This window comes from Procambarus clarkii, chromosome 66 (assembly GCF_040958095.1).
Source record: "Procambarus clarkii isolate CNS0578487 chromosome 66, FALCON_Pclarkii_2.0, whole genome shotgun sequence".
NCBI lineage: Eukaryota > Metazoa > Arthropoda > Malacostraca > Decapoda > Cambaridae > Procambarus > Procambarus clarkii.
The window spans coordinates 27,469,857-27,496,616 of NC_091215.1; the positions used below are offsets into that span (position 1 = coordinate 27,469,857).

Consider the following 26,760-nt stretch of genomic DNA (forward strand, 5'->3'; position numbering starts at 1 on the left):
AGTTCCTGGTTACTCAGTGGGGTTGATCTCTGGCAGCACAGGTTAGATGCCTGGTAGGGTTAGCAAAGTTTATTAGGAGATTGTATGTATTATATATTATATCATATATATAATGTAATATACAAGATTTGAAGGTGTAGAAAAGATGCAGTATATGTGAGTGTATTATTTTTGGATGTAAACTACTTTTTCTCAAGGTACTGTGTACAATGTTCTGAAATGTTCATAACATTGTATTCAGTACCTTGAGAAAGGCTTTTGGTTATATTTAAAAAAAAAAAAATTAATGCACACATACTAGGTGTTGTCTTTTCTGTACTTTCATTGAAGCACTATGGCATTGTAGTAAGCTCAAAATTATATGTTATAATATAATTTATATTTTTAATAAATTTGTATATATTTTATATACTGTTCTATGGAAAGAGTAAAGGTGAAATATATTTTTGTAATTCATTGTTATACAATAGAAATTGAAGGAAACGGTCCCTGGGACGGACGAACAGAAAACTACCCGGAACTCCAAAGTGGTAAATAATACTAAATTTTGTATATAAAACCTAAATTGATGCGCATGAATAATTTTCATACTTCTCAGATTCATATGAATAGCAATGAAAATACTTCATACTTTATAGGCAAATTAATGGTTGTCACTAGAAGCTCTGCCAAGCCAAAAAAAAAAAAAAAACAGCATCAGAATCAGATACATGAGTAAGGTAATCATTTAGGGTCTGAGTAGTAATTAGATGAAGGGCAAATAAAAACTTGTAAATATACTTAGTAGCTGCCCTTAACACTTAGTAAGGGGATTTGCTACAAAAAGTTCACTAGGAAAATCATGATGGCAATGAAAAGTTTTTTCTGTAGTTACCAGTTTTTGATTAATAGTAAAACCAGTATGCTATTGCAGTTATTGGGTAGTATGAGAATATATTCTCGTGTGTGTGTATGAGAGTATAGGAATGAAGGCCTTGTTGAGTTCCCTGTAAACAGTGGCAGCTATTACAGGTTTTACTGTTAAACGTTCTCCTTAATATTTACAAATTTGTCATTCATTTCATTCTAGTAACTAATACTGCTGAGAATGTTTTGCCACAATTTTCAACCTTTGAACTTTTAAAAAAAGGTTTTTAATTTTGTATGCGAGATAATCAACTTTGTGCTTGTTTCTTGTCTGTACATGTAATGAGTGAACTTTAGTTTAACGCTGAGGTAATTGGCAGGTAAAATTGAGTAGTTTGTTTCTTTAAGATAATGAATTTGTTTTAGCTTTTAATTATTTTATAAGTTGTTTATCATTTCTAGTCCCATCTGTTTTGTTGTCAATAGTACCATTCATGAGATTCTCACTGGTACCATAGTAACATAATTGTTTCAAATTTTTTAAATATTTTTACTTCTAAATTGCTAAAATTTAGTTAGCCCTACACACGATACAACTCTGAGCAGTTTTGAAATCAACATTAAATATCAATCCAGTAAATATTGATTCAAGATTTTGGTGTTTAGGACCATTTGACTTCTATTGTAATAAGCAGTGTATAATAAGGTATCTCGACATAACAGTACCAATGACATGTACTGCACAGTACTGAATTGTGTGTTAATTTTTTAAATCTTCAGTCAGGTATTGGATTGGAGATAAAAAAAAATCGGCAAACATTACTATAACTTACTGTTTGGGCACCACTCGTGTCCCATGCATCAGTTATGATACTATTACTGTTTTGTATATTGAATGAGAATGGCAATTGCTTTATACAATAACAACCTAATACTGTACTTTTAATTGTATTTGCTGGGATATGTTTTTGTTCATTGAAGTAAATTTTTTTTAATTTGCTACATATGAAGATTTACTCAGCTTTGGTAATTTTTGTTTCAAACCTTAGTTTGAAGGATGACTGCTTGAAGAGCTTGGGAGTATAGTAATAGGATTTTAAACCTAGCTAAGGAAACTTTTACCTTGGTTGCTTGTTGTTCCTTTACCATGTTATCCACATTGGTTTATTCGATCAACTCGATACTAATCTCTAAATTGTTAAAATTACTATTATATTAAGCGTTTTACTCATATAGAAGTAATGAGTCAAGTTCATTCATCATCCATTTGAATAAAATTCATCCATCTGGAAACTGATTTGTCGTGTCGGCAGCATTGCTTCCACAACAGAAGGAAATAAGGCACATAACATACAAAATTTCCTTTTCTCTCATGACCAAAGGCAAACATTAAAAATAAACACAGGCAGTCGGCATTGCTACAGTTGTTCTCTAAGGTAAAATGCATTTTTTCATTCGTTAAATTTTTTATTAGTTTAGGGAAATGTTCCTAATCTGGAATTAATCTTAATGCTAACATTTGTTTAATAGTGGTTTCTTTGCTTTCTACCCATTATAAAAAAAAGTGATTAGAATTAAGCTTAGTCTATGTATTATATATCGGCCTTAATCACTTTTGATAAGCATCGTTATTTATCTTCATCCTCTTCCAGGTGTTATGTATACTGAGGTGTGGCAGTACACTGTACATAACCAAAGTTAGTGTGATAGCTCCTGTGACCTATGTGTCAACCAAGATTGTAAATGAAACAAAATGCATTTTGCTTAATATGTAAAGCAATAATGCGGGCAAACTACCTGTTTTAATTAATTGGATTTTGGAAATACATGTTGACCTTTGTATAAGGTGTTTGGGGATGGAACTGTGCATATTCTGGATTATAAATATGAATTTATGATTTTGTTGAGGTTTGAGTGGGAAGCTTGGTTCAGAATACAGAAGTAAATAAAGTATTCAAAATTGAGCCCCACATTTTACCTGTGTGTGTGTGTGTTTGTGTGTGTGTGTACCACGAAACAAGTACAGTACAAATTATTTAATTTCATTTATTTTTTGAAGGCACATTCTTTTCTAAAGGTGTAAGCTTCTTAGGTTGAAAATTGCAAGGTGGCAAGAGAAAGAAAATGTAATAAGTTGGTTTTGTTTTTAGAGTGCATGCCATGTTACATCCTTGTTCCTAAAGCAGACTTTCTTTCTGATGCTGTTTCCCACCGTATGGGGTGACCTCAACAGACCACCAACCATGCTAGTTCCTCCATACGCAACCCAGGGAGAGGGGAAGAGAAAGAGGCAGAGGACACCAGCAAGGAGGTGAATATTCTGCTATTAAGACATTTTATCTTTTACTGTTATGAGGTTCTTATAATTCGCCCATCGCAGCAGAGAGCTATCAGGGATTTATTTTGGGGGGACTATAAACTTTGTAGGAGAGATTATGTACTTGGAATTGTTGGATGTTCTCCATCTCTTATTTGTTCTTTATTACCAAAGGTTAAATTTTAAAATTTGACATTTTCAAATTATTGTACTCATTGAGTTTTGTTTACATAAAGCATTTGTGCCTCAAGTGTTCAACAAATAGATTTTTTGGCAATAGTACACTTGTTACTTGCCTGCCCATCAAAAATTTATAATCGATCAGGTAAAAATGCATGACTAAATATTCCTTTTATATCTGAAAAGTATAAAAAACACTGAAGATTGGCGAGGTGAGCCACTAGACGAAGTAGTAGGATATGATAATTAAATTTAATGTACGTGAAAAAATATATATTTTTGGAATGGGCAATCTTTAATAATGTCAATTTTTTTGTATTGGTGTTAAGCATGGCACAACATAAACACTTCATTGAAATCCAACATTTTTTTTTTTAAATATTTATTGTAAGAAAAGCTGGAGAATGACCTTATGAAACATTAGTATTGCTCTCTGACAGTCAGGCTGTTCTAATTCTTAAAATAATTTACATTTCTTATTATTAATCCTAATGCATGTTTTCGTTATGGTTATTTTTGGAAGCATTCTGTGAAACTCTTGTGGAAGTAAGACATGTTTTCTTTTCAGACTCAAATATCTTCGGATTTTAAAATACATTAGGTGGATGTGTATATTCCTCAGCATAAAATACTAGTGATTATCTGAATTACTTTAAGCAAGGACAAGAACTGGTGATCATGGTGAATGTGGCACCAGCTAACACGAGTATATTTGTCGTGTGTTGGTGTTCCTTGTTCCTCATATTTTCACCCTGTTATCTTTGAAATATTAATCTTCAGCATAATTCAGTGCAAGAATGTGCTGCAAAGTATAAATGTATATTGACCTCTCTATGATGGCATATACAGTACAGTATTAAACGAGTTGCGTAAAATTTACGGAAACGTTTTATTTTATTTTTTTTAATTTTATTTTATACAGTTGAAACTTAAAATAGGAGACTGAATGACATTCAGTTCCAATATTCCTTTTATGGCATTCTGAAAAGCTGGTCATGGCCAGCTTTAAAGGTGTGTAGACAGTTTTATTCAGTTCTTTCCCTCAAGAATTTTAATAAACGTAACGAATGGCAAAAAATAAAATGGAAAGCTAACTAGGTTTTCATCGAAAGTCGATCCGTATGAAACGCACCACACTACTGTACAATATATTATTTCCTCATATTTCGACTACCTTTAAATGGTACGGTCTTCAAGGAACAAATATTCCTTGGAATTTTTGTGTACGAGTTTGGCAGCCAAGCGAGAATATTAACCACGTGAAGTAAAACATTTTGGTAGAACTGAATGCCACAGCAAGTATGTATAGTGGGAAGTTACGAAGGGGCTGCAAAATTATGAAGGGCTCAAGTAAGGGAATGTAATTTTTGAAAATAAGGCAACTTATTGTTTAGGTTTCGAAGGTGGCAGGCCACCAAGTGGTGCTACTGTGAGAAGAGCTTTTGAAAAGAGCCAGCTATGAGAAAGTACTTAATTGCCTTGAGACAGTAATTACTCGCTTATCCTTGTATTGGGGACACTGTGTGTCGAGGGCGTTATTATTTGGCAATGTCAGATTGTTCGTTAAGGAATTAAAAAAAAAATGAACTGAACATTTCAATATTTGAGATGATCGGTTTGCTTTTGATACTTACGAGGTGTAAGACGCTTCTTACATTTATTATAGAATGAAAGTACATGGTGATAAACAAAGAGTAATCTTATTACTGTAATGAAGTTTCAACTGTTAAAAATAATTTTATTTAATGGTATTGATTTTTGTTTTACATGGGGCATTCATGTGTACTTCTTGCTTGAAGTAAAATAAATTTAAGAAATTAACTTATCACTACTTGGCAGATATTAAGGTTCTGATACACAGCAGGGTAAATTAAGAAATAATTTACTCTTTTCCATCAAACCTTACACATTTTTTTTTCGTCTTCAGAACACTGAAAATTGCCATTGATGGCATTAACCCATTTATTTAGAAACCAGAATTTCGCATAAAATTTTCATTTCAAACTTCATTTCGATGCATCTTTTTAAACCCACTCACATAGGACCCCAACACGTTCCTGGAAAACTTCAACCGCGGGCGTAACTTTGAGCAGGAAGGAATTGACTACGCTGGCCAAAGAGGCCGCGATGTTGGCCGCAGCCGCTGGGGACGCAATGACCATGATGACTACGGCCCAGCCAAGAGGGCTCGCTACTAGATGTGGATGATAGGGCTGGTTCTTTGAGCTCATGTTGACTATTGGCCCTCGCTGCAGTGGATTGCCATAAGCCTTTCAGTTCATACGTGATTCCCTGTATAATTGATTGGTTTGGCTTTATGGGGATGGGGCAGTAAAGAATCCCGATGTTGCAGTTATTGAACATGCACCAAATATATTAAGTGTTCTTTTAAGAAAATATTTGGATACCCTCCATTGTTTTATTGCGAGTCGTGCAAAAGCTCTAGCTTTGCAAGAGATTTAGCAGTGTGACTAGGTGAAGTCACTGCATTCTTGTATCTGATGACTAGTTTTGATTACCTGTTAAATTAAAGTTTTTCAGGATAGTATCACTAGAAACCCTAGGGAGTAGATTTTCATTAGTGTGACAAATATTCCATATTGGGGTGCATTATATCAACCCAGTAGTATACTGTAGTAAGTAAGTCAGTCATTATGTGCAAGTGTTTTATGTCACATGGTACTAAATATTTTGGTAAATCTAAAGTTTTATTTTATACACTAGTAATAATTTTTTTGTCATTGTACAAAGATTGAGTTAATCTCTTCATAACATGTATGAATATTTTATTTGTCTTATCTTAATAATAAATGTAACCTTGTAATTGGTACATGTGTAATTAGCTATTTCCTTATGGGTCAAATGGGTGAAATTATTTAAACAATTATTTAGCTCAATTAAGATTGTGAATAAGTAAGTTTTCTTGAAACTACTATAACAAAGCATGGATGGTATTGTTAGTAAGCTAACATTGAAGAAATATATAAGTGGTATTATAGAAGTTAATGACCTTAAAGGGGATTAAAGACTTGATTGGTTAGTGAAAATACTGTAGGCCCCACTGAATATATTGGGATGGAAATGGGATAGTTTATTTTAAAGTAAAATTGAGTTTGACAATATAGTTGCATACATAATAAAATAAAGGAATATGAAAATGGAGATCTGCAATTACTGTGAAAAATTGATGTGAAATTGGTGTTGTTTAAATTTTATGAAAATTTAAATATATGAATGAAGAATATTCCATAATGGCTTTCTAGTATGGTGTATGCATTGCAATATCAGTTTCCTCACTGCTTTTTAATAATTTCCAACAGAAAAGTTTTGTAAGTGTTCGTAATGGAAATTTTATTTGCGTGTAGCATGTAAAATCAATCATATTTACAGTGGCGAAACTGACATAATTTTATAGTTAAGATTTACACGAGAGACAAAGCCTTTGTGGTATCTGTGGAAAACCTTTTAAAGTTTTGATCTACAAAATACAAAAGTATATAAACACTGTTGTTTTCTCTTAAACCAAGAATTCATTAGTGGTGAGTGGGAGCAGCCGAATGTAGTAGTCATATCTCTGGGGGGGGGGGGGGTTTATTCAATAATGTAATATTTTTGGCATGCTCTGCTTAGAAAATATTGGACAGCTTTCAAGACACCGAATGAAATTTTGCCAGATTTTTGTGTTAAATACTGAATAATAGTTGACACTATTTATAGGGTATTAGTTTTTATATCCCATTGGTGCTAATTATGCCCTCAGAAGGCCTCGTTTCTTGTTATTGCAGCCACTTAAAGTGCAAGACATGAAGCGGCAGTTAAATTGCCGAAGGGTTTTAAGGTCATGTCGGTGCCAGCTACTTCCAATAAGAGAATTTCCAATAAGACGAGTGGCAATTTCAATATTTGATTTAGAAATCGAGCATTAAACTTTTCTTTGTATTCAGATGTTCTGAAATTCTTTACATTTAAAACAAACATTATTGCAATTTTATGATTATATGACTTACCAAGAGCTCAATTAAGCAAGGGTTGTGTGTACTTCTGTGGGAACGTTTCCATTACGGCCTTTAAATGCAAGATACCTGTATGTCGGCTACTGGCATATTAGGTTTATTGAAACCTCACATGCCATCTCCTATGTAGTTTAAAAAAGTATTTTATCGCATCTGCCGGATAATTTTACTGCTAATACTAAAAAAAAGCTATTCAGTATAATAAAGTATTCTTGGAGAGAATTCGCCAGGTTTAAATCACATTCGTATGGCTTGCTGCTTTGATTTAAATAACTAATGTGCATGAATATAAATCATATATTTTTCTCTAATGAAAATGGTTTTAAGAACTGTTGAAAATATAATGCAAAGCTTCACAAAAGTTTTTTGGGAATTATATAATGTTATATCACCTACCCAAAAGGCAAAGAAATTAGTTATGATAAAATTTCACAAGTATATTATTTTTGCCCTATTTCCTACTCCCATAACGTGGAGAGGCATAAGCCCAGCGAGAGAAAACGGTGACAACACAGTGAAAGGTTGATACTAATATTTAGTAAACACTGAATGTTTTAATCATATTTTAATTCGGAAGAATGAAGCTATAGGTGATAAAAGTACAGTATTATATTGGTAGTTAGCTTCTCTATAGCTTGATTAGTTACATACAGATGTGTATTTGTATGTTAAATTCAGGGGGACTAATTAAAAAATAATCTTACATTGGAAAACATTTATTTCTGAAGTTGGGAAGCATACAAAATAATTCCAATTACTTTAGTTGGAGTAGCAAGGTGAAGAAATGTCATATACTGAAAATAAATTTTCAAGAATACTTTTTGTAATGGACTTGCAATAAATATTTCTGGCCCACAAGTTCTGGAAATTTCGTATTGCGTCAATGTTTCCAAGCATAGGTGTCGGTAAATGGTTGATGCACCTGAAATGCTGCCAATGTTTTTAATATCCCAGGAAAGTAGCTAAAGCTTTCAGGATTTTTTCCCATTATGGCAAACAATTACCAGAGGTTCCTAGTGTAAAATGACAACAACATGGATTATTTAGGAACTTTGAATATTAAGAAGGAATGGCTCTTAAATGACAGGAGCACCGTGGGTCTATCATTTGAGAATGACAAGATGTTTAAGGGTTAATGCGAAAGAATGTAAAGAGGGTGGAGGGATTTCATCACAATTTTTTTCTAATCTACAATGGTTAATGTGTAAGTCAAGTATTCATAGTTTTGAGCACTTCTCAACTTAAACATATTTATAGGTACACAAGTAAGCCTAAACGGAAACCACTATTAGCCCATTCACTGCAATCGGTGGAAATGTTTGTTTCACTAAAAAGTCTTAATGCAATGAAAGAATTTTCTACATGTTTAGATATCATACTTTCAGAACAGATAAGTGCAACCATTTGATAACAATAAGAGAAGCATTAATGCCAATCACTCCTGTGTAATTAGCAATAGGTCTTTGAGTCCTTATATTTGTACTGTAATTGATAGTTTTTTATTAAATGTAAAAAAAAATGCAAAAGATGATTTGCAAATCAATGTAGGCAAAAATAAGCTAGAATTTGTATTTTAAAATAATTATGGCTTGATAAAATGTAGGAGGGTATTTTCATGTTGTGATTTGACCAAAAAATGCTTAATCCTCATTTACTCATAAAATTATATCATCATAGTGAGAGGGTTAAAGGAGGTATCAAACATTACAGGATGTAGAAACTTCTTTCAAAGCATTCTGTAAGTCTTACTTTATTAGTGAATATTTTTTTTTTGTGGGGGTTGTTCCTACGTGAAACAATGCCATTCGTCGACATTCTAATTCTTACATTCGGCTTACGCAACCATCGCTGATGACACTATCGCTGCCACCACGTATGCCACAATAATCACTATTACACTGAAGATCAACACTGCATCCCCACGAGCAATTGTACCCATTCCTTGAAAACTTGTGGATGGTGTATGGTAGAATGCAGCAAAGAAATCTCAAGATTGTCTATTGCAATGGTCACATGCAGCATACAGGAGTGTAGTATGGCAGGGTTTGAGCTGCTTGTAAACAAGACGCCTTACAACTAAATATGCTTTCAGGTGGTAAAAATTGTGAACGGCATCCTGTTATGCAAATATGGATAATGGAAAATGTGGAAATTATTAGAAAAATGGGTTTTGGCTGGAGCTAAGATAATAATTAAGAATAATGAAAAGTGGATTAGGAGTTTGTCTGCATAAATATGCAATTTGTAACAGTTTGTGTTGCAGGTTTTAAATGGTGGCATCATTATAGTTGCTATCATTCAAATTTTATTTAATTGGAACAAAGAGTAACATACGTTAATTATTCAGCTGCAGTATTTTAAAACAAAGTTATTAAATATTAGTTTATTAGTTAGTTTACAGTTTTAGTTTTTGTTTTTGTTTTAGTTTTGTGTTTATTAGTTTATTATTAGTTTGCTATGGAAGCATTTGAGTTTCAAATTACTGTATTAATCTATTCTATTGTCTGACATAAACCCTCAAACCGCTAGGGGCCCAAATGGAATTCACACCCACAGGCGCAACAAAAAAAAAAAAAATCCAAAAAATTCTTTCGTCTTATAGAAGTGTTCATTTTTGTTCCCTGATCACGGAAAAAATGACAAAAAAATCGTAGGTGGCATATTTTAGCCGCAATAGGGTAGGGAAGTGTGGCAAAAAAGGGGCGTTGGCAGAGCCTTCGCCAGACGAGGTCTATTCCGCCCGAGCTGTCAGACGGCAGTTGCCACAAATATATTACCTAATTATTTCAATTTCTCTGATTTTTTCTTAGTTTTTTTGCAGTGATATTATTCCATACAGTGAATTGTGGTATATTTATATTATAAAATGTGTGAACCATCGCTGTACTCAAAATTATGGTGTGCATATTAGTGATTCAATTATGTTCATAAAACAATAAACAAATAGTTTTGCTGTTGTTACACTATATACACAGGTTATATATAAGTATTTGCATGTTTTGTACACCATAACGAACTACTAAGTTGGTCTTGAGTCAAAAAGCAACGAGGAGTGACCGCCAAACACCAGCGAGCCACTCACTGCCACTCCCTCCCTCAACACCACCTCACTCACCCTCATTCACCTCCCACAATACTCTTTCTGTATTTATTCACTATACAAAGATGTTATATATACGTATTTACATGTTTTGTTAACCATAACTGTACATCTAAGCTTTTATGGTGAGTAAAGGCCATAAGACGTAGCTACTCACACAGTCAGCTGATTGGCGGCCGCCCTCAAGGCCAGACGCACTAATATTTGTCCTCCAACAATATTGTTTGTGGTGTTATTACGCTATATACACACATTATATATAAGTATCTACCTGTTTTATTCACCATACCTGAACAAATAAGCTGGTATGGTGCCCAAAGACCATAGTGGCCATCAGTAAACAACATGCCAAGTCGTGCAGACGACGCTCCTCCCTCACCAAAATGGCGGCTCCCAACCTCCTACTCTCGCTGTTATCTCACACTATACACACGTTATATATAAGTATCTACATTTGTGTTCACCATATCGAACCACTAAGCTGGTATGGTGAGTGCAGTCAATAAATGGTGGCCACACAGTCAGAAAACGACGCCACAACCCTCCCTCCCACAGCCTTACTCCTCCCTCCATGGAGCACAGCGCTAAATATCACCACAATCCTGCTATTATCAGAATCCTGGTCAGTTTTATCACAGTCAGGGGGCTTCAGTAATACTATCACTGCTAAATAATAGCAGTATCATTTATATTATGGTATTTGTAGGCGATGCTGTGGTCACAAGCTGAACAGCGTTGCTGTGAGCTCGTGCTGCATGTGCCAGCCTTGGTGGCTTGCTCAATACTGACGCTGTAACACCCAAGAATGTTGGCCTGGATTTTTTTCTAGGTGGCATCTGGCAACTATCGGTCGTGGCTGTACTATAGCTGCCCCTATCCCAGGCGGGGCGTTTAAATTATAGCGCTGGACACGAAATCATATATAAATGATGTGTGCGGTTTCGGTTTTGTCACTGATATCATTTATATATGATATGCGCAGTTTGAGGGTTAATGAAAACATATTTGGCAGTCCAGAGAAAAGTTATGGTTTCTAAGGTAACACAAAACATGTCACTTAGGATGCGTCTTAAATGTTCTATCAGTAAAAGAGGTGACGATGGAGTAGTACTTTTTTTTAGAGGATTTATTAGGCCATAGAAGTTTTATTTTTAAATCGTTTTAAAAATAATTTTGAGTATACCAAGGAAATGTTTCTGATCCTGTAACGAGCGTCCGGGTAGTTCACCTAGGTGTCGCCAATAGTAGTACAACAGAAAACTTAGCGTGCTTCTAATACTCAAAATTCATATATTTCTTCTACAGTAATTTGTTTTACACGAGGCATGTTGTAATATGCCTTTTTAAAATTAAGCAATGTAGCTCAATGACAAATCCGCTTTTATTTCTCTTGCAGTGTATAAAATGGTGCCTAATTTATTATACAGCCTTGTATAATTATGCTCAGATATTAATTGAAAGCAAGTTAAACAAAGTTTGTCACCCAATTTTAGTTTACTTATCTTTTAGGATTCAAGGTAGTGTATAGGATTCAGCTTTATCTGAATTTTAGGAATTGATATCAGTCACTTTTTTTTTGGTAAATCTCGCTTTTTCATATCTTAAAAGATTTGCATACGAACATTGCCAGGGTGAAATAGTTCTTATCATACCAAGGGTTAAAGCTCTTAATCCCACCATCATTATGCAAACAATACTTAATATTTACAAAATTCCTTTCAGTTGCAAAATTTGTTAAACGACTTTCTTTATAGAATGATTTAATTGGGAAGCAAAATTGAAATAAAAGTCGAGATAAGAGTATCTACACATTTACTGGTTAGGCGAGGTGTAAAATGTTGTTACCCGTCCCCACCCTTTCCCCCGGATCTGCCGATGCTAGACGTCATGTCTTCCCAACACCAACATATGTAGTAGAGGACCCCATTTATGACAGCGTTTCTATGAGCTGTTTTCACATTTACTCTAGTATTTGTGATGAATACCAAGATTTGTGTTTATGTAATGTACACACTATTGAGTAAAGCACTTTACTATATGGATAATGTATTTAGACCTACAATGAATGTATGTATGTATATACTGTATCAATTAGAACTAAGGCGACTGCAAAAGGCCTACTGGCCAATAGGCAGCTTCTATTTGTATCCCCACTATGGGCAAACAGACCCATATATGAATATGGATTGAGTGTATGTAAATATTTCCTGCATCTTATGGACTAAGGCTTTCTGTAGTCTCCTTAGTTCTTATCAATACATTCACACACATTTTGTTCATTGTGTGAATGTAGGAACAATCAAAGAACACAACATCAGAGGTCTCCAGTTGTTCACTATCCCACAAGTATAAGAAACATTGCCAGAATAAAACTAGACTAAAACTACATTTTTCTGCAATAAGTGCTGAACCAACTGGGCTGTAGTGAATGTGGGCCTGTAGGCCTCTCCAAGCAACAGCCTGTTGAACAAGGCTGTCACAAGTCAAGCTAGGCTGGGCTTGGAGAACAACTCCTCCCAGAACCTCATCCAGGTACAAATGATTGACATGGTACATTTCAGTACAACCATACACTTATGAAAACCATGCGACAAAGCAGAATTGTCATATACACAGAAATCACACTAACATGATATATATCAATGAGAAAATCAACTGGAGCTCCGAGGTGATTCAAATTTGTGACACTCCCAGCTGCTGACAAAACCCAGTGTCAGTGGCTAGGAGTCTCTTGGTACTGGGTTCAAGTCGTCACAGACCTTCAAGTTGATTTTCTCATTGATACACATCTTGTTAGCCTGCTTTCTGTGTATCTGAAGTTGGAGCGTACGGTGGATAAACTATGTTGCCTACACCCAGGTGCTTGGGGATTATACAGTACGTTAAACTTGGACTGGCCTCCAGACTTGCTATGATTTCATTAGAAATCCAGTTGAATAACTTTTACCAAGTCAAGGTGGTCCATTGGTTAGTGTCAGCAGCTGGGAGTGTGTCTGTCGCGGGTTCGAGTTGCCTCAGAGCTCCAGTTGATTTTCTCATACATGTGGAACGGAATTTTATACCATGATTGTTGCATTGGTACAACAGTAGTAGTGATAATATTGTCATTTGCATAGTAAGGCAATCATAATATGATAGCAAGATTTTTTGGGAGCCAAGATAAAGTCTGCATCTATATTGAGCTATTATATCTATATTACCATCATTGGTATAAAACCCAGACAATAATGGTTTAACTCGACATAAGATTTCCATATTACTCTGTATGGCAATAACAATACTGAGGGTTAAATGTATTATGAAGATTTTTTGCTTTTAAGAAGTGCCTGGCCCCTATTAAGCATCCAATTAAAACATTAACACTACATACAATATACATAGCATATACAGTATATACAGGGGTTCATCATGCTTTTTAGTTGTAGAACCCCCTCCATGGTGTCTCCTTGTCGTGGTGAGGGGGCTCACATACACCTCCCTGGGACCGGTGAGGGTTGCCTTCACCCCCTTTCCTGCCCATCTTTGGGTATTGTACGTGCAAAAGGGTACCAACGCGCAGGGTCCTTGGGAGTCAACGGACTACCCATTGGAGGGGTCACCTGTGAGGGGGGCTGTCCTAAGTGGATGGTTGGATATCCAGACTGGGGGCAAAAGGGAAAATCTGGTCTTTGCACCAGTGTGGGAGTATGGACGAGACAGGAGGACACCCGTTAACAAAGGGGAACACTGCTTGGGGTGATGCACCCCTTCCTGCACTGGCCCATGCTTTACCTTCCTGGCTGTCCTGGTAGGTGGGTGGCATTTCTTGCTTCCAGGTCCCAGGCTTTTAGAACAGACTTATAATTAATGCTGTATGGAAATTGAATCACCTCTTTTACCCAGGCTCATGGGGTGGGGGAACAGGCCCCCGAGTTAGACTGTGATGGAAGACTGGGCTCTGTAGCCCCCAGCTACATTGGGCCCAGACCAAGCTACTTCATTGACTCTCCCGACTACCCCGCACTGCTCCCCCTCCCACCTCTGTTGCAGGGTTGAACCCCAAACCCCCAGTAGTGATCACCTGGAGCGGCTCCTCTCATTGTGAGAACTGCGCCTTTTACACCCCCTCCCCCTCTGGGTGTACTTGGCAAATCCCCTCCCCTCACCTCCCCCAGACTCATGATTCCTTCCAGTGCTTATACATTCCATGCCTTGTTTTGGTCCTGCTACATGGACTAAATACCTTGATCTCACCCATCTGGATTCTACATGTCCTAGTGATTTCTTCCTCCCTAAACACCTCATTGATTCGGTGTATACCTGTTACTTTTAACCCCACCCCATACTGGTACAAGTATCGCTGCTGCTCCTCAGGAAGCATTGGGGAGACCCCTGTTAGGATCTCCGAAAAGCCTGGTTACATTCCAGTATTGGCACTGTTATCCTCCTGCACCATGTTGTGACTGGTGTTAGGGACCTAAAAGGCTGCCACGAGGATATTAAGCATATCCTTTAAGGCCAAAGCCATTCTGTCTTCCAGGTTAATACGTTTACTTGACCGTAGTCGTCATCAGCCTCTTCGAGTTGTGAAGTCGGGTCGTCCTGGTCACTTACGTGGTTATTCCCCTCCTCCCCACTTTTGCTGGGGTCCATAACTAGTGCTTTCTTGATTTGTACTGATATTCCTTTCGTCCCCCTACTTTTTCAGTCGTCTTTTCAATGTTCTGCAGCCCGTATGTTTGAGAGTAAATGGTATATGGTGTTCCATTTATCTCCCCAAACGTCCTACTTTCTCATCCTGAGCTTAAGCACCTGTTGGACTTCTTATCAGAACCTGTGTTCTTGTTGGGGGATTTCAACTTTCGGCATACCCTCTCTGGTGATGCTCTGACAAACACCTGGGGCTGCCTTCTTGAACCATTTGTCCTCTCTCCTGAATTCTGGTGAACCCACTCATGGGGACTCCCACACTTGCACCCTTTCCTGTCTTGATTTTTCTCTGCTCGTCATTTCTTTATTTAGATTTCACAGGGAGGTCAAGAACCCGCCACAAGTGACCATTTCCCCAGCCATGTCACCTTTCTCTTTTCACCCTCCCCTCTCCTTTCCTAGGTGACAGTTTGCCAAGGCTGACCAGAACCTATTCACCCTACATGCTACTCTCTCCGACCTCTCCACTCTGCCTCTCCTTCGAGCCCCCCGCCTTTTTCATGACACCATATTCAGTGCTTACCTATTCCTTGCTCTACTTCCTGGAGCACATGGAAGTGTGTTCCCTGGTGGAATTCAGACTGGAAGAAACACAAAGCCGGCAGACGGCCGCTTCTTTGATTTTATTTCAGAAGGCGAGTGCGGTGGCCCGTAAGACCATCCGTACAGCTAATCGTGAGAGTTGGAAATTTTGTCCAGACAATTACATCCATTACTCCTCTGCTCCAGATCTGGAAAAAATCTGCAAGATAGCGGGTAAGTTTGCTACAGATCGCTAGACAACCCTTCACCTCCGTGGTACTATTGTGACGGATCCGGTGGCGGTCGCGACTGAACTAGATTCCCACTTTTTGACTTAGCTCGGGTTCTCATCATCAATCGTAAGCCCGTCTTTTCATCTTATCCCTTAGACTTTGCACTCGTCTCTATCTTCCGTATGGGGATCTCCCCCCACCCCCCTCCTGCCATCCAGTTCTGAAATGCCTTTTCCTTGAACACTTTTCTTCACACTCCCGCTACATTTCCTTCTCCACCGATGGGTCAAAGTCTGCGGATGGTGTAAGCGGTTACTGTTTTTCCTGACCTCGTCTGTGTGTGTCGCCTTCCTCCGGAGCCTAGCATCTTCTCGGCACAACTTGATGCTATTCTGTATGTTCGACTGTATGCCCATTGGCAGGGTTGTTGGGCTTCTGTTATTGGTAAGAAACTGTGTGCTCTTAAGAGTAGTGTCCTTCCTATGGTCTTCCTTTGGTCTTCCTCCTACCACCATCACCGTTAGTGGGAAACTGCTCTGGTGAGGTTACGCATTGGTCATACACGTTTAACTCACTGGCACTTAATGGAGCGCCGCCCTGCTCCTTATTGTCCAAACTGCATTGTCCTTCTTATGGTAGTGCATATTCTTGTTAAATTATATGTCCTGGCTTCCAGGACGAATGTGTTTTGCTTCCCGACCGTCTCTTGTGGTCACTTTTCCCTCAATAGAATTTTTGGTGAATTGGATACCTTGATATTGTTTGGCTTATGGGTTTGTTCCCATATTCTTAGGGAACCTTAGGCATCCTTAGTGATGTTTAGCGCCCTATGACTATTCTGCACATTTGATAGCCTTCATAGCTTGGTGCCTTCTTTTAATAATTACTTAATTCCCTAATATTAATAAGTTTTGTCTTAATGTTCTTAGAATGGCTCTTAACATACCTATTGCACCTCTGATTTTTTATGTTGCCACATTGTACTTCGTGCCATGCCTCATGGTTTCAAATAGTTATTTCCATGTACAGGATGAGGAGGGGGGGGGGTAGCCACATATGTTAGCAAAAATTTGAAATATAGTCTCGGAATTAAAACTGAGAATTACTGTGATTACTTCAGCTCTTAGTTACCTTACTCAGTAAAGTCCTTAAAGCAAACTAGAGTGTGTATCTCTTCAACAACCAGCAAGCACAAATGCAAGGGACAAATACATCTGCTTTGGTTTGATGTGGTCTGTTGGCTCTTTGGTCTACCAGGAACCAGAGCTAGAATCTATCCTCCCACCCACAAGAGGCACAGAGACCAGGTGACACTGCAATCTCGCTGGAAAAGCCTCTAAAAGTCAGCAAACTAAGAAAAACCACTGCTGGGTTCAGACACTTGAATCCTTAGGGCTGCCAAAGGATCTCTGATAATGTAAACAAATTATAAAATCTTTTTAAATTAGCAGAAGCTTGTTAGTACTTAACACCCTCCATCCCCCACCCTCTCCTCCTCCTCCTCCTCCTACCAGCTGGGGTCGGGATTGGTTCCCTCCAACCCTTCCATGCTGACGTGGTAATGTGTGTAGAGGTTCGCTGAAGGGCTCTTGTGTCATCAGTAAGCGGTGTAGGTCCTGCTGCTTCTAATTGCCGGCAGTCCTTGGTCTTCGTCCTGCATGGAGCCATTTGCTTGGTATTGTTCCTTATTTAATTTGGGCTTCATGAGTTTTTAGTATGGTTGTGTTCCATGGACCTGGCTTATACTGCACAGGTTGCATGTGCCAGGGTTACTTTTCCTGTGTGCTCCCTGGCACTACCCCTGCACTGATAGTTCCCTTCTCTGGTGTGCTTGGAAGTTTGCTCTCTTAGAGGTAAGACCACTGTGGTGGTGGCCTTGTGACCACTGTGGTGGTGGCCAGTGACAGCATACTGGACCTGTGATCCTGTGGTCCCGGGTTCGATCCCGGGCACCGGCGAGAAACAATGGGCAGAGTTTTTCACCCTATGCCCCTGTTACCTAGCAGTAAAATAGGTACCTGGGTGTTAGTCAGCTGTCACGGCTGCTTCCTGGAGGTGAAGGGCTGGTCGCGGACCGGGCCGTGGGGACACTAAAGCCCCGAAATCATCTCTAGATAACCTCAAGAAGATACTCAAATGAATTTCAAAGTTAAAAAAAAAAAAACTTTTTTGTATATACAGTAGTTACTTTATGTATTAACCTAGTTATGCTTGTGGGGGTTGAGCACTGCTCTTTTGGCCCGCCTCTCAACTGTTACTACGTACTATTTTTTTTCTTCACACTCACACCCCTCTAGGAAGCGGCCCACAGCAGCTGTCTAACTCTCGGGTACCTATTTACTGCCAGGTAACGGGCATCAGGGAGAAGGAAACTGCCCATTTGTTTTACTGGTAGTGCCAGGAGACCGAACCCCAGTCCCTAGGTCCATGAGTCTAGAGCGCTATCCACTCAGTGCCCTGGATTACCACATTATTGAGCAGGTCTAAAGTGGTTCACGTGCCAACCAGTCCGTTCCAAAATGTGTTTTCAATCTTGTTGTATTTTTTTTTATTTTCCCCTCATCAATGACCTTGTCATTAATGGTAGATATAATTTATGAAATTGAAGGACATTAGTAGAGGTAGAAAATACTGTTCTTAGAAATGCAATAAAATACTTTATCCCCTCTTTGGAGTGGTCAACAAGTGGAATGCCCTGAAAAGTCATCACTGAAGCCATTAACACCCAGAACTTCAAGCAGAAACATGCACAACTTGAACATCAAGAGAGCGAGCGTGCACCAGGTGGGACAAGGAGAGATGATAGCCTGGGAATGCAGAGAATGTCACAATAACGTGGCTGAATGTTAATACCCAATAAACATCGATAAAAAAAAGATCTGGACATAAAGGTCCATGCAGAGCAAAACATTGTCACTCCTTTTCATGTATGGGGATTGTGTATTAAATCACATTTAACCTATGTTCATTTTCAGCCTTGTCATAATGTGACAAGTTTAAAGTCACAAATGTGTAGATGCCTGGCAACCTATCTACTAATTAGCGTGTGCACATTTTCTATACCTGCTTCGAACACTATTAGCATTGTACTTTGCTCTCCTTTCATATCTGAACTCAAAACTCTAATACCCTTCGTCCTCTGGACATAAAGCTCGCCTTTCGACAAACTTAACACTTTCGTACTAATCTTGTTTACACTTCTGCTTCTAATGCTGCTGGTGTCTTATTTCATGTTCATCTTGTTCTCTCCAATACTTTGGGGAAACTGGCCTTACAATAAATGCGACTTGGAGCACAAAAGAAGTGTTAAGTCTGCAGACACAAACAATGCTCTGTTCTGTCATGTTGGGGATTTTATCAGCTTATTGATTGGTCTTCTAGAATAATCTTTCCTGTCCCTACTCTTCAGACGACATCTTGTGGAATCTGCTCTGATTCATAACCTACCCAACATGAATCGTAGTCCTGGCTCTGCTTCTGTTAACTCTTCCCCTTTCACAGTACATACTCAAATGTTCTAAAATTTGACAAATGTGACCTAACATAAGCCTACCCTTCCCTTTTGTTTTTCTTTCTCTTTTTCTTACATTCCCATTCTTTCTTCTATTATTTCCCCCCTTTCCTTTATTACACCTATTCTTTCTGCACCTTTTGCCTTGCTTTTACCTTCCTCTTAAGATTTCCTCCTCCCCTACCCTCTCTTGCCTAAATGCCCGTGCCTCCCTCGTCTCATCACATTTGACTTAATAATGGTCCAGGATGGACCAGAACGTCATCTCTTCATTTTCTAGTGTGTGGTTTGGTCAACAGTACTAATGGTTGTACAAGCTAGCTGGCAACTCCATTATTGCAACAAGTTGCATATTAATTTTTCATGTAAATAAACAAACTTGTAAATAAAAATGCCTTGGTGACCTATTTCTTTCAAATAAAGTTAGAGTGTAGCTAATATTCTAAATGGCAATTAAAAGAAATATTGTAAAGTATGGAGAGAGAAGATCCAGTGCCCTTAATCTGTAAACAGTGCAACCTTAACATGTTTGCACATACACAAACAAATATTTAGTAACCAGGAAGCACAGTTAAATTTTTGTGAATTTATAGCTGTGGTGAAGCTATAATGTTTGTTAGTAGGTGGAGATTGGGGGGGAGGGTGAATGGCCACAAGTGATGTGGTGAGGTTCCATTTAACAATTTATTTACTTTTTATTTTTGCTTCTTCCTTGTATTTACTTGCCATTTCATCCTCAAATCATATACAGTACTTACTGTACTGTATTGCTGTCAGGGCAGTGTTGTTGCATTTGCTATATTGTGACACTTGCATTCAAAGATGTCACTATACACTCTTAAGCCTTACAATTGACACAACACCTTTTACATGCCAATGAATATATGGGTATCATAGATTTTCTGCCTTCAAAAGTTTATAAGGGAGAGTAACCAGTGGAAGTCAAGATGCAGAACACACCATATCATCACTCCTGCACCATAAGTCCTCAGCAATATGCATTTTTGACATTACTCCTTTCCAAAAACTGTCAGGTAGAAACAATGCATCTGCATAGTACTATGTGATGTACTCCCTCTGCCACCAGCAACAAGATCTCTATGCCACATTTTCTTAAGATTTTGTAGTTCCAGATATTCTAAATGGCAACTCCTAGAATGAGTGTCTGCAGGATAAAATGCTACACGTAACATAATTTCTATTTGAGTTTAGAATTGTGGCATAAATTTCCTCTGCATTATAAAACATTTTACTCAATGTTAGAGAGAGAATTATAATTACATGTTTATTTATTATTGAATGTGACCAAAAAGGTGAGATGGCTAATTATTTAAGTCAAGCCTTGCCCCGGGCCGGACTTGGGGAGTAGAACTCTCGGAACCCATCCAGGAACAATCAATAATTCTCATAAATCTATCATTTTCCCTACATTTTTCTTCACTTTGAGACGGTAGACAAAAAATTCTCAGTTCTGTTTTACAGTTTTATTTGGCTTGCTGCAAAATTGCATTTCGTTAATTCTTGTTAACATTGTCAAAAGCAGAATTTTAACACTTTCACACTCTCGCAAACAAAAAAAACTTGCCCCCAAGTGCGCACGGCGTTTCGGGCGATCGAGCAGCAACACTAAAAAGTGTGTACTCTTTTCACTGTTCTGACCTTAATTTTTGATGTACGTATTTCATTTTTGAGCAATATGTTCGCAATAGAATGTTCTAGAAGAACATAAGTATAAAATTTCATACAAGGATGCGTTTGACCGGCACCAAATACAGAACTTCACTGATCACTAGCCGTGAGTGCCAAACAGCGACGAAATGTTTCTTCTCTTTTCAGGGTTGTCAATTCCACACTTGTCCTACAGCGTTAAATTTTATATCACTGAGATCGCAATAAACTTCCCTACGTAGGCATTTGCATATAAATGTAGAATCGTGACCGCGGCCAACCTGCAAGAGTGTGGGAAGTGGTTGAAGTGTTACCCGTTACTGCACACATGACAGCACATCGGCGAGACCTATTGAAAAGTGTGTACTCTTTTCACTGTTCTGACCTTAATTTTCGATATATGTATTTCATTTTTGTAGCAATGTGATTGCAATAGAATGTTCTAGAAGAACATAAGTATAAAATGTCACACAAGGATGCGTTACACTGGCACCAAATAAAAAACTACGTCGTTCACTAGCAGTTAGCGCAAAACAGTGAATTTTTGGAGATAGGACACCCTTGAAAGAGAATGGGCAATGCCTTGTCATCGCCTGTTTGGGAGAACGGGATTTTCATGGCACATACTTTGAAACTATCCCAAAATTGATGGGATAAAAAATGGATTTTATAGAAATATTTTTTCTCATGCCACTTAAGCACGACACTTGCGCGGATTCAAGAGAACAATGGCTGCCGCATTACCCTGGGGATCAGTGTATGGTGATTACCGCATTTGAGGGTTAAATGAGCATGCCTAAAAAAATGTGCCGGACTAACTGGGCTGTGGTGGGTATGTGGCCTGTGGGCCGCTCAAAGTAACAGCCTGGTGGACCAAACTCTCGCAAGTCAAACCTGGCCTCTGGCCGGGCTTGGAGTAGAACAACTCTCGGAACCCCATCCAGTGGGTATCGAGCAGATTCACCTGTACTGTGGTTAACCTCAAACAAAGAAGTAATTTTAAATTGGGTTCAAAACTAAATAAGGTTACATAACGGGGACATGTGGTATTATATTCCTCTGATATAAGAGTGTGATCTTGAGAAGATAGTTAATGATTAAACATTTGTCCTGTAGATAATTAAGATTAACCTATACTTTTAAAACTATTTTTTTTTAACAGTATATAAATAAGTATGCTATAGAAGTAAGAAATATTGATAATTTAATGATTTGCCAGGACAATGTTCATAAACTTTGATGGCAAAAGTTGTCAGATTGTCAGAATGGGCTGGATTAACACTCAAGAGGAGGCCTGGGCAAAATACAAGGAAATGTCAAGGAGGAAAGCAGAGCACAGTTTGAGATTAACGGAACAAGTTGATCCTTCTGGAACCTGTGTAGTTCTCTTTTGATGAGGACTACATGAGCTTCTCTCTGCCACCTATTCTGGCAGTACAGTACTTGTAATTTGTTAGTAGAGAAGTTGAATATTTGTCGACCTCTTATAATTCAGTGTTCTCATTGGGCATGTATTCCAACTCATAGATTTTGTGAATCTTTTATTGTATTCCATCATCATCATTCATCACATTTTGTCATTACTGTTATTTTGCTTAAGGTTTTCTTTCCTATCATATGTTGGTATCCCCATACTTTTTGTGTAAAGTTTCAATTTTGCAAGCAGTGAATTACGAAAAATCTGAATTATTAAAAGTTTGTAGAGAGAAATTATTTGTGAGAGCCCTGTATATGTTCAATATAAGGTTTAACATATATGCCACTGTGTGGTGTTGCTATTTATATATATATTTGAGCCATACAATTACATCGTAGAAATAGTGCCTACAATAATGTTATCAGAATTTGAGAGAAGGAAATTTATGTGTAAACAGCATTAACTACTTAAATAAGCATAGGAACAATGCAGCCTTACAGTAGTTTGCTTAAATTTATTCTTCTTAATTAGTGTAAATGCTCATTCATTACTTTTATAACATAAAAGCAAAGTTCAGTAAAAGCATCATGTTGGATAAAACAAGTATGGTCCAAATTAATTTTTTTTTTTAAATTTACTTAAAATTCACACCCTATAAATTGGTATAAGCTTAATTAATCTTAAACTAACTTCGAAAGGTGAATCTTCTAATGTTTTTTTGGCAGTTTTGAGATTAAATCTATGACCCTAGTTCTTGAAGTTCCAGATTTCAAGAATTCTTTATCAATTTTGTCGATTCCTGTTGCTGTTTTGTACATAGTGACCATATCCTTTTTTTTCTATCTATTTAGCCCTAGCATATTTAATGTGTTTAACCTCTCCTTTGTAGCTATTGTCTTTGTTCTGGAAGCCATTTTGCTGCATGTCCTTGCACTTTTTCTAGTTTGATGATGTGCTGCTTGAGATATAGGCACCATTCAACAGTCGAGTATTCTGACATTGGTCTCATAAAGGTCGTGAACAATTTCTTTAATTCACCATCCATGCAGTTAAGAGCAATTCTGAAATTGGAAAGCATAGTATAGGCTCCTTCAACCATCCTCCGAATTGACAGCACAGTTTAATACTAAGTTAATAAACGGAAGGTAAAACGGTTGAAAGTGTGTTAATTTAATTTTGTATGCACAGCATTTGGGGAATAATTACAATTAAATAGCTTTGTATGTGCACAAATTCTGTGTGCTCATTATTGCAGCATTTCCAAAATTTATAGGGTGTGAGTAAATATTTGGAATAGTGTGCTTCGAAAAATATGCAGTTGCTGTATTTTGTGCATGATTTTTGGTTTGCCCAATGCTTTGTACAGTATTAAAATTTTCATTTATGCAGCAGATCTTTGGAATATTTGTTGCTAAAGCCAACTCTTATGTTGTATTGAGATTATTGTACGAGCTCAGTAATCAGAATTTCAGTAACCCGAATCTTATACTAATCCAATTGAATTAATGCTTGTTGTTTTAAAGTAAATTGTGGGAGTAAGCAGATAAACCATGGGAATACATGGGTAGGTAATTACATGGGGAGTAACTAGGTTATGGTACAAAAAACTTCATTGTTCTTCATTTGGACATTCCTGGTATGAAATTCGGGATACTAGAATGGGTTGGATGACATATACAGTAATTTGGATTATCAAGTATAGATAGTATGTATAATTTTGAAACCAACTGTCTTAACACCAGTATTCAGAGGATGAGGATATTTCCATTTGGATATTGTTTTAACTTGTTTAAAGTTGGAATGTCTGTTTGCATGTGTCTTGTTCAGTAAATAAAATAATTATAGAAAAGAAGATTACAATATTGGCAAAGACTCACTATTGAATAGACAATGATTGTAAACACTGTACATATCATCATCAAGTATAGGTGAGTTTCTTGTGTGTGTAAGATAGTAATGGTAAATCTGGAGGAGTTTACTGTGATACCAGAGTGTTTTAATAAAGGTGAAGAAAAGACCAAATACTTGAATAAGGACATTATTAAACCGAATTTTAGAGTGAACCAACATCTGTGGGTTGTGGACCAGGTATCAGGGGAACACTATCCCTATTCTAAAACCCCAAGGTATCTTCTTGTATAAATTAATAAAATGTTAATTTAGATTCATAATAAAGTTAAAATAACTAATTTTATTAATTCATACAAGCACAGACCTTGTGATGTTCAGAATGGGAATAATGTTCCTGTGGTACCTGGCCTCACAGTTCCCAGAATCCAGGACATTAGATCATAAAGTTTTGGCATAAATTAGGGAGTCCCTGTCAAGCATAATCATAATGTCTAATGATAATACCACGTGAGGCACTCTGCCTGACGAATAAACTCGAGCACTTGGAATCTTTGTTCAATCCACTATTTACACCACCTTGATAAAGATATGGATTTATCCGAAAATTTGGTTTAATATACAGTACTGTCCTTACACAAGTATTGTGTGTTTTCTTCTCCTTCAGTGACAAATAGATTGAGGAAGATGGAAACACGTAAGGTGGCATGCAAATAAAGAGTCGGTGATTGAAAATTTAATGCTAATAAGTAACTTGCAAATGGGGTAAAGTTCACGGAAAGTTAAATTCAGTCATAGGAAAGACATGTATATAAGCTGGCAGTAATCAGGAAATGTGATAGGACATTGTCAGTTATAGCTCTAGCTATTCTTGTTTGAAAATGTTGTGCATAGTGGTGTGTTGTGCGCGCAAGCTTTGTTTCTCATTTATTTTTGTGTACAGTATATAGCAAAAAGACACTTTGTTTATAATCATTTGGTTGTACTTATTTCTTATGGGGGTTAGGTTATTCATTTCCTTGTACACACACTGCACATGCAGTTCTATTTTAAATGTTCATTAGTCCAGACCAAGAGCTGGTAAGGTGCTTGACTATATTATAATGTTGAACTAATAATCTAAAAATAGTGGTAAATGTAATACTGTGTGTTAATGTTTCATTTTTTTAAGTGAAGTATTGTAATTTCTTTTAGTTTTTAATTTTACCCCACAGTAAGTTGTTGACACTATTTTAAGATTAGGCTAACATCAGAAAATGGATTACGTGAATTTTTGCTTACCGTTAAACACACAATTATGCCAGCATTTACCCCCTTTCTCTGTGATACGTGACTGTATCTGCTTACCAAAGTGAAGTTGTGGACTGGTATCCAGTGTAACCAAGTGCATTAAAAAAGTATCAGCGTCCTGAAATATTTCTGACATCTGGCCTTGAACAGCAGTTTAGGCCTGTACTTGCACAGCTGCTTGGTGCTAGTTACACACCATTTGATGCTGTATGTCCAAATCAATCAAGAATTTTGTGTTATTCAAGAATGTCACCATCTATATAAATTAAATTTGAAAAAATTGTCACCTTTTCCTAAAAAAAAATTGGCTTCACATTGGCTTCACATTATTTATTTGCCCATTTTTATTTTAAGGAAAGGGAGACAAAATTTAATTTTAATGTAATATTCTATGTAAAAGATACAGGTACATGAAATGATTTTCTATTGCATGTACTGTAACTGTATATTGGTACAATAAAACGTACCAGTATATGCACATGCATTCTTCGACTTGACGATGTTTTCTACTAAAATGAGAGTTTTAGTTTATATCTCACTTGTTTTTGTTATAGCGTGTGGATAGAGTAGGTAATGTTTTAAATGTCATAGTGAAATGGTTAAAAGGAGCTGGAAGAACTCGAGAAGAGTGTTAACATGCCTTAAAATACAAAACTTTAGAATATAGTTTTGTATTTTAATATGTAAGTACATAGAGTGGACTCTTCAAAATCTGGATCATATTGTTCCAGAACTGACCATGATTTGCGTGAAATCTGAATACGTAAAACAAACACACACACACACACAATTTTGGCATTTGAATGTCTAATTTACTGGACCTTTTTATTTTTATTATTATTATTATTATTATAATTATTATTACCCTGTATTATTATTATTACAACAAATGCTGCAATAAGTGTTCATGCATATTTACAGACAGATAACATAAGCAGATATGTATGCATTTAAATATGCAAAGAAAAAATAAACAATAATTGTTATGAACCACAAATCATTTGCAAACATTGATCTGCTTTATTTTTTCTTCAAAAAGTTTTTATCAATGACCTACCTCCCTAGATTACAAATCACATGGTTTAAATAAAAATAGATGGCATTTTCTCAACATTTAAATCCTATA

The 26,760-nt window shown here is 37.0% G+C and overlaps 1 protein-coding gene across 8 annotated transcripts in view; it reads left to right on the forward strand.

Moving 5' to 3' along the window:
- LOC123769236 (hrp65 protein) overlaps nt 1–26,760 on the forward strand; it is a 119,961-nt gene that overhangs the window by 36,977 nt on the left and 56,224 nt on the right. The window contains exons 10-12 of one of the 8 annotated variants that reach the window (XM_045760279.2): nt 471–530; nt 3,080–3,157; nt 5,386–6,847. The exons of 5 other annotated variants lie outside the window; for them this stretch is intronic. In XM_045760279.2, the coding sequence (XP_045616235.1) occupies nt 471–530; nt 3,080–3,157; nt 5,386–5,541 (294 nt within the window). In that variant the 3' untranslated portion in view covers nt 5,542–6,847. Of the gene's footprint in view, nt 1–470; nt 531–3,079; nt 3,158–5,385; nt 6,848–26,760 lie in introns of those variants that run through there. 2 more of the 8 variants (XM_045760280.2, XM_045760281.2) reach the window with 2 other exon arrangements.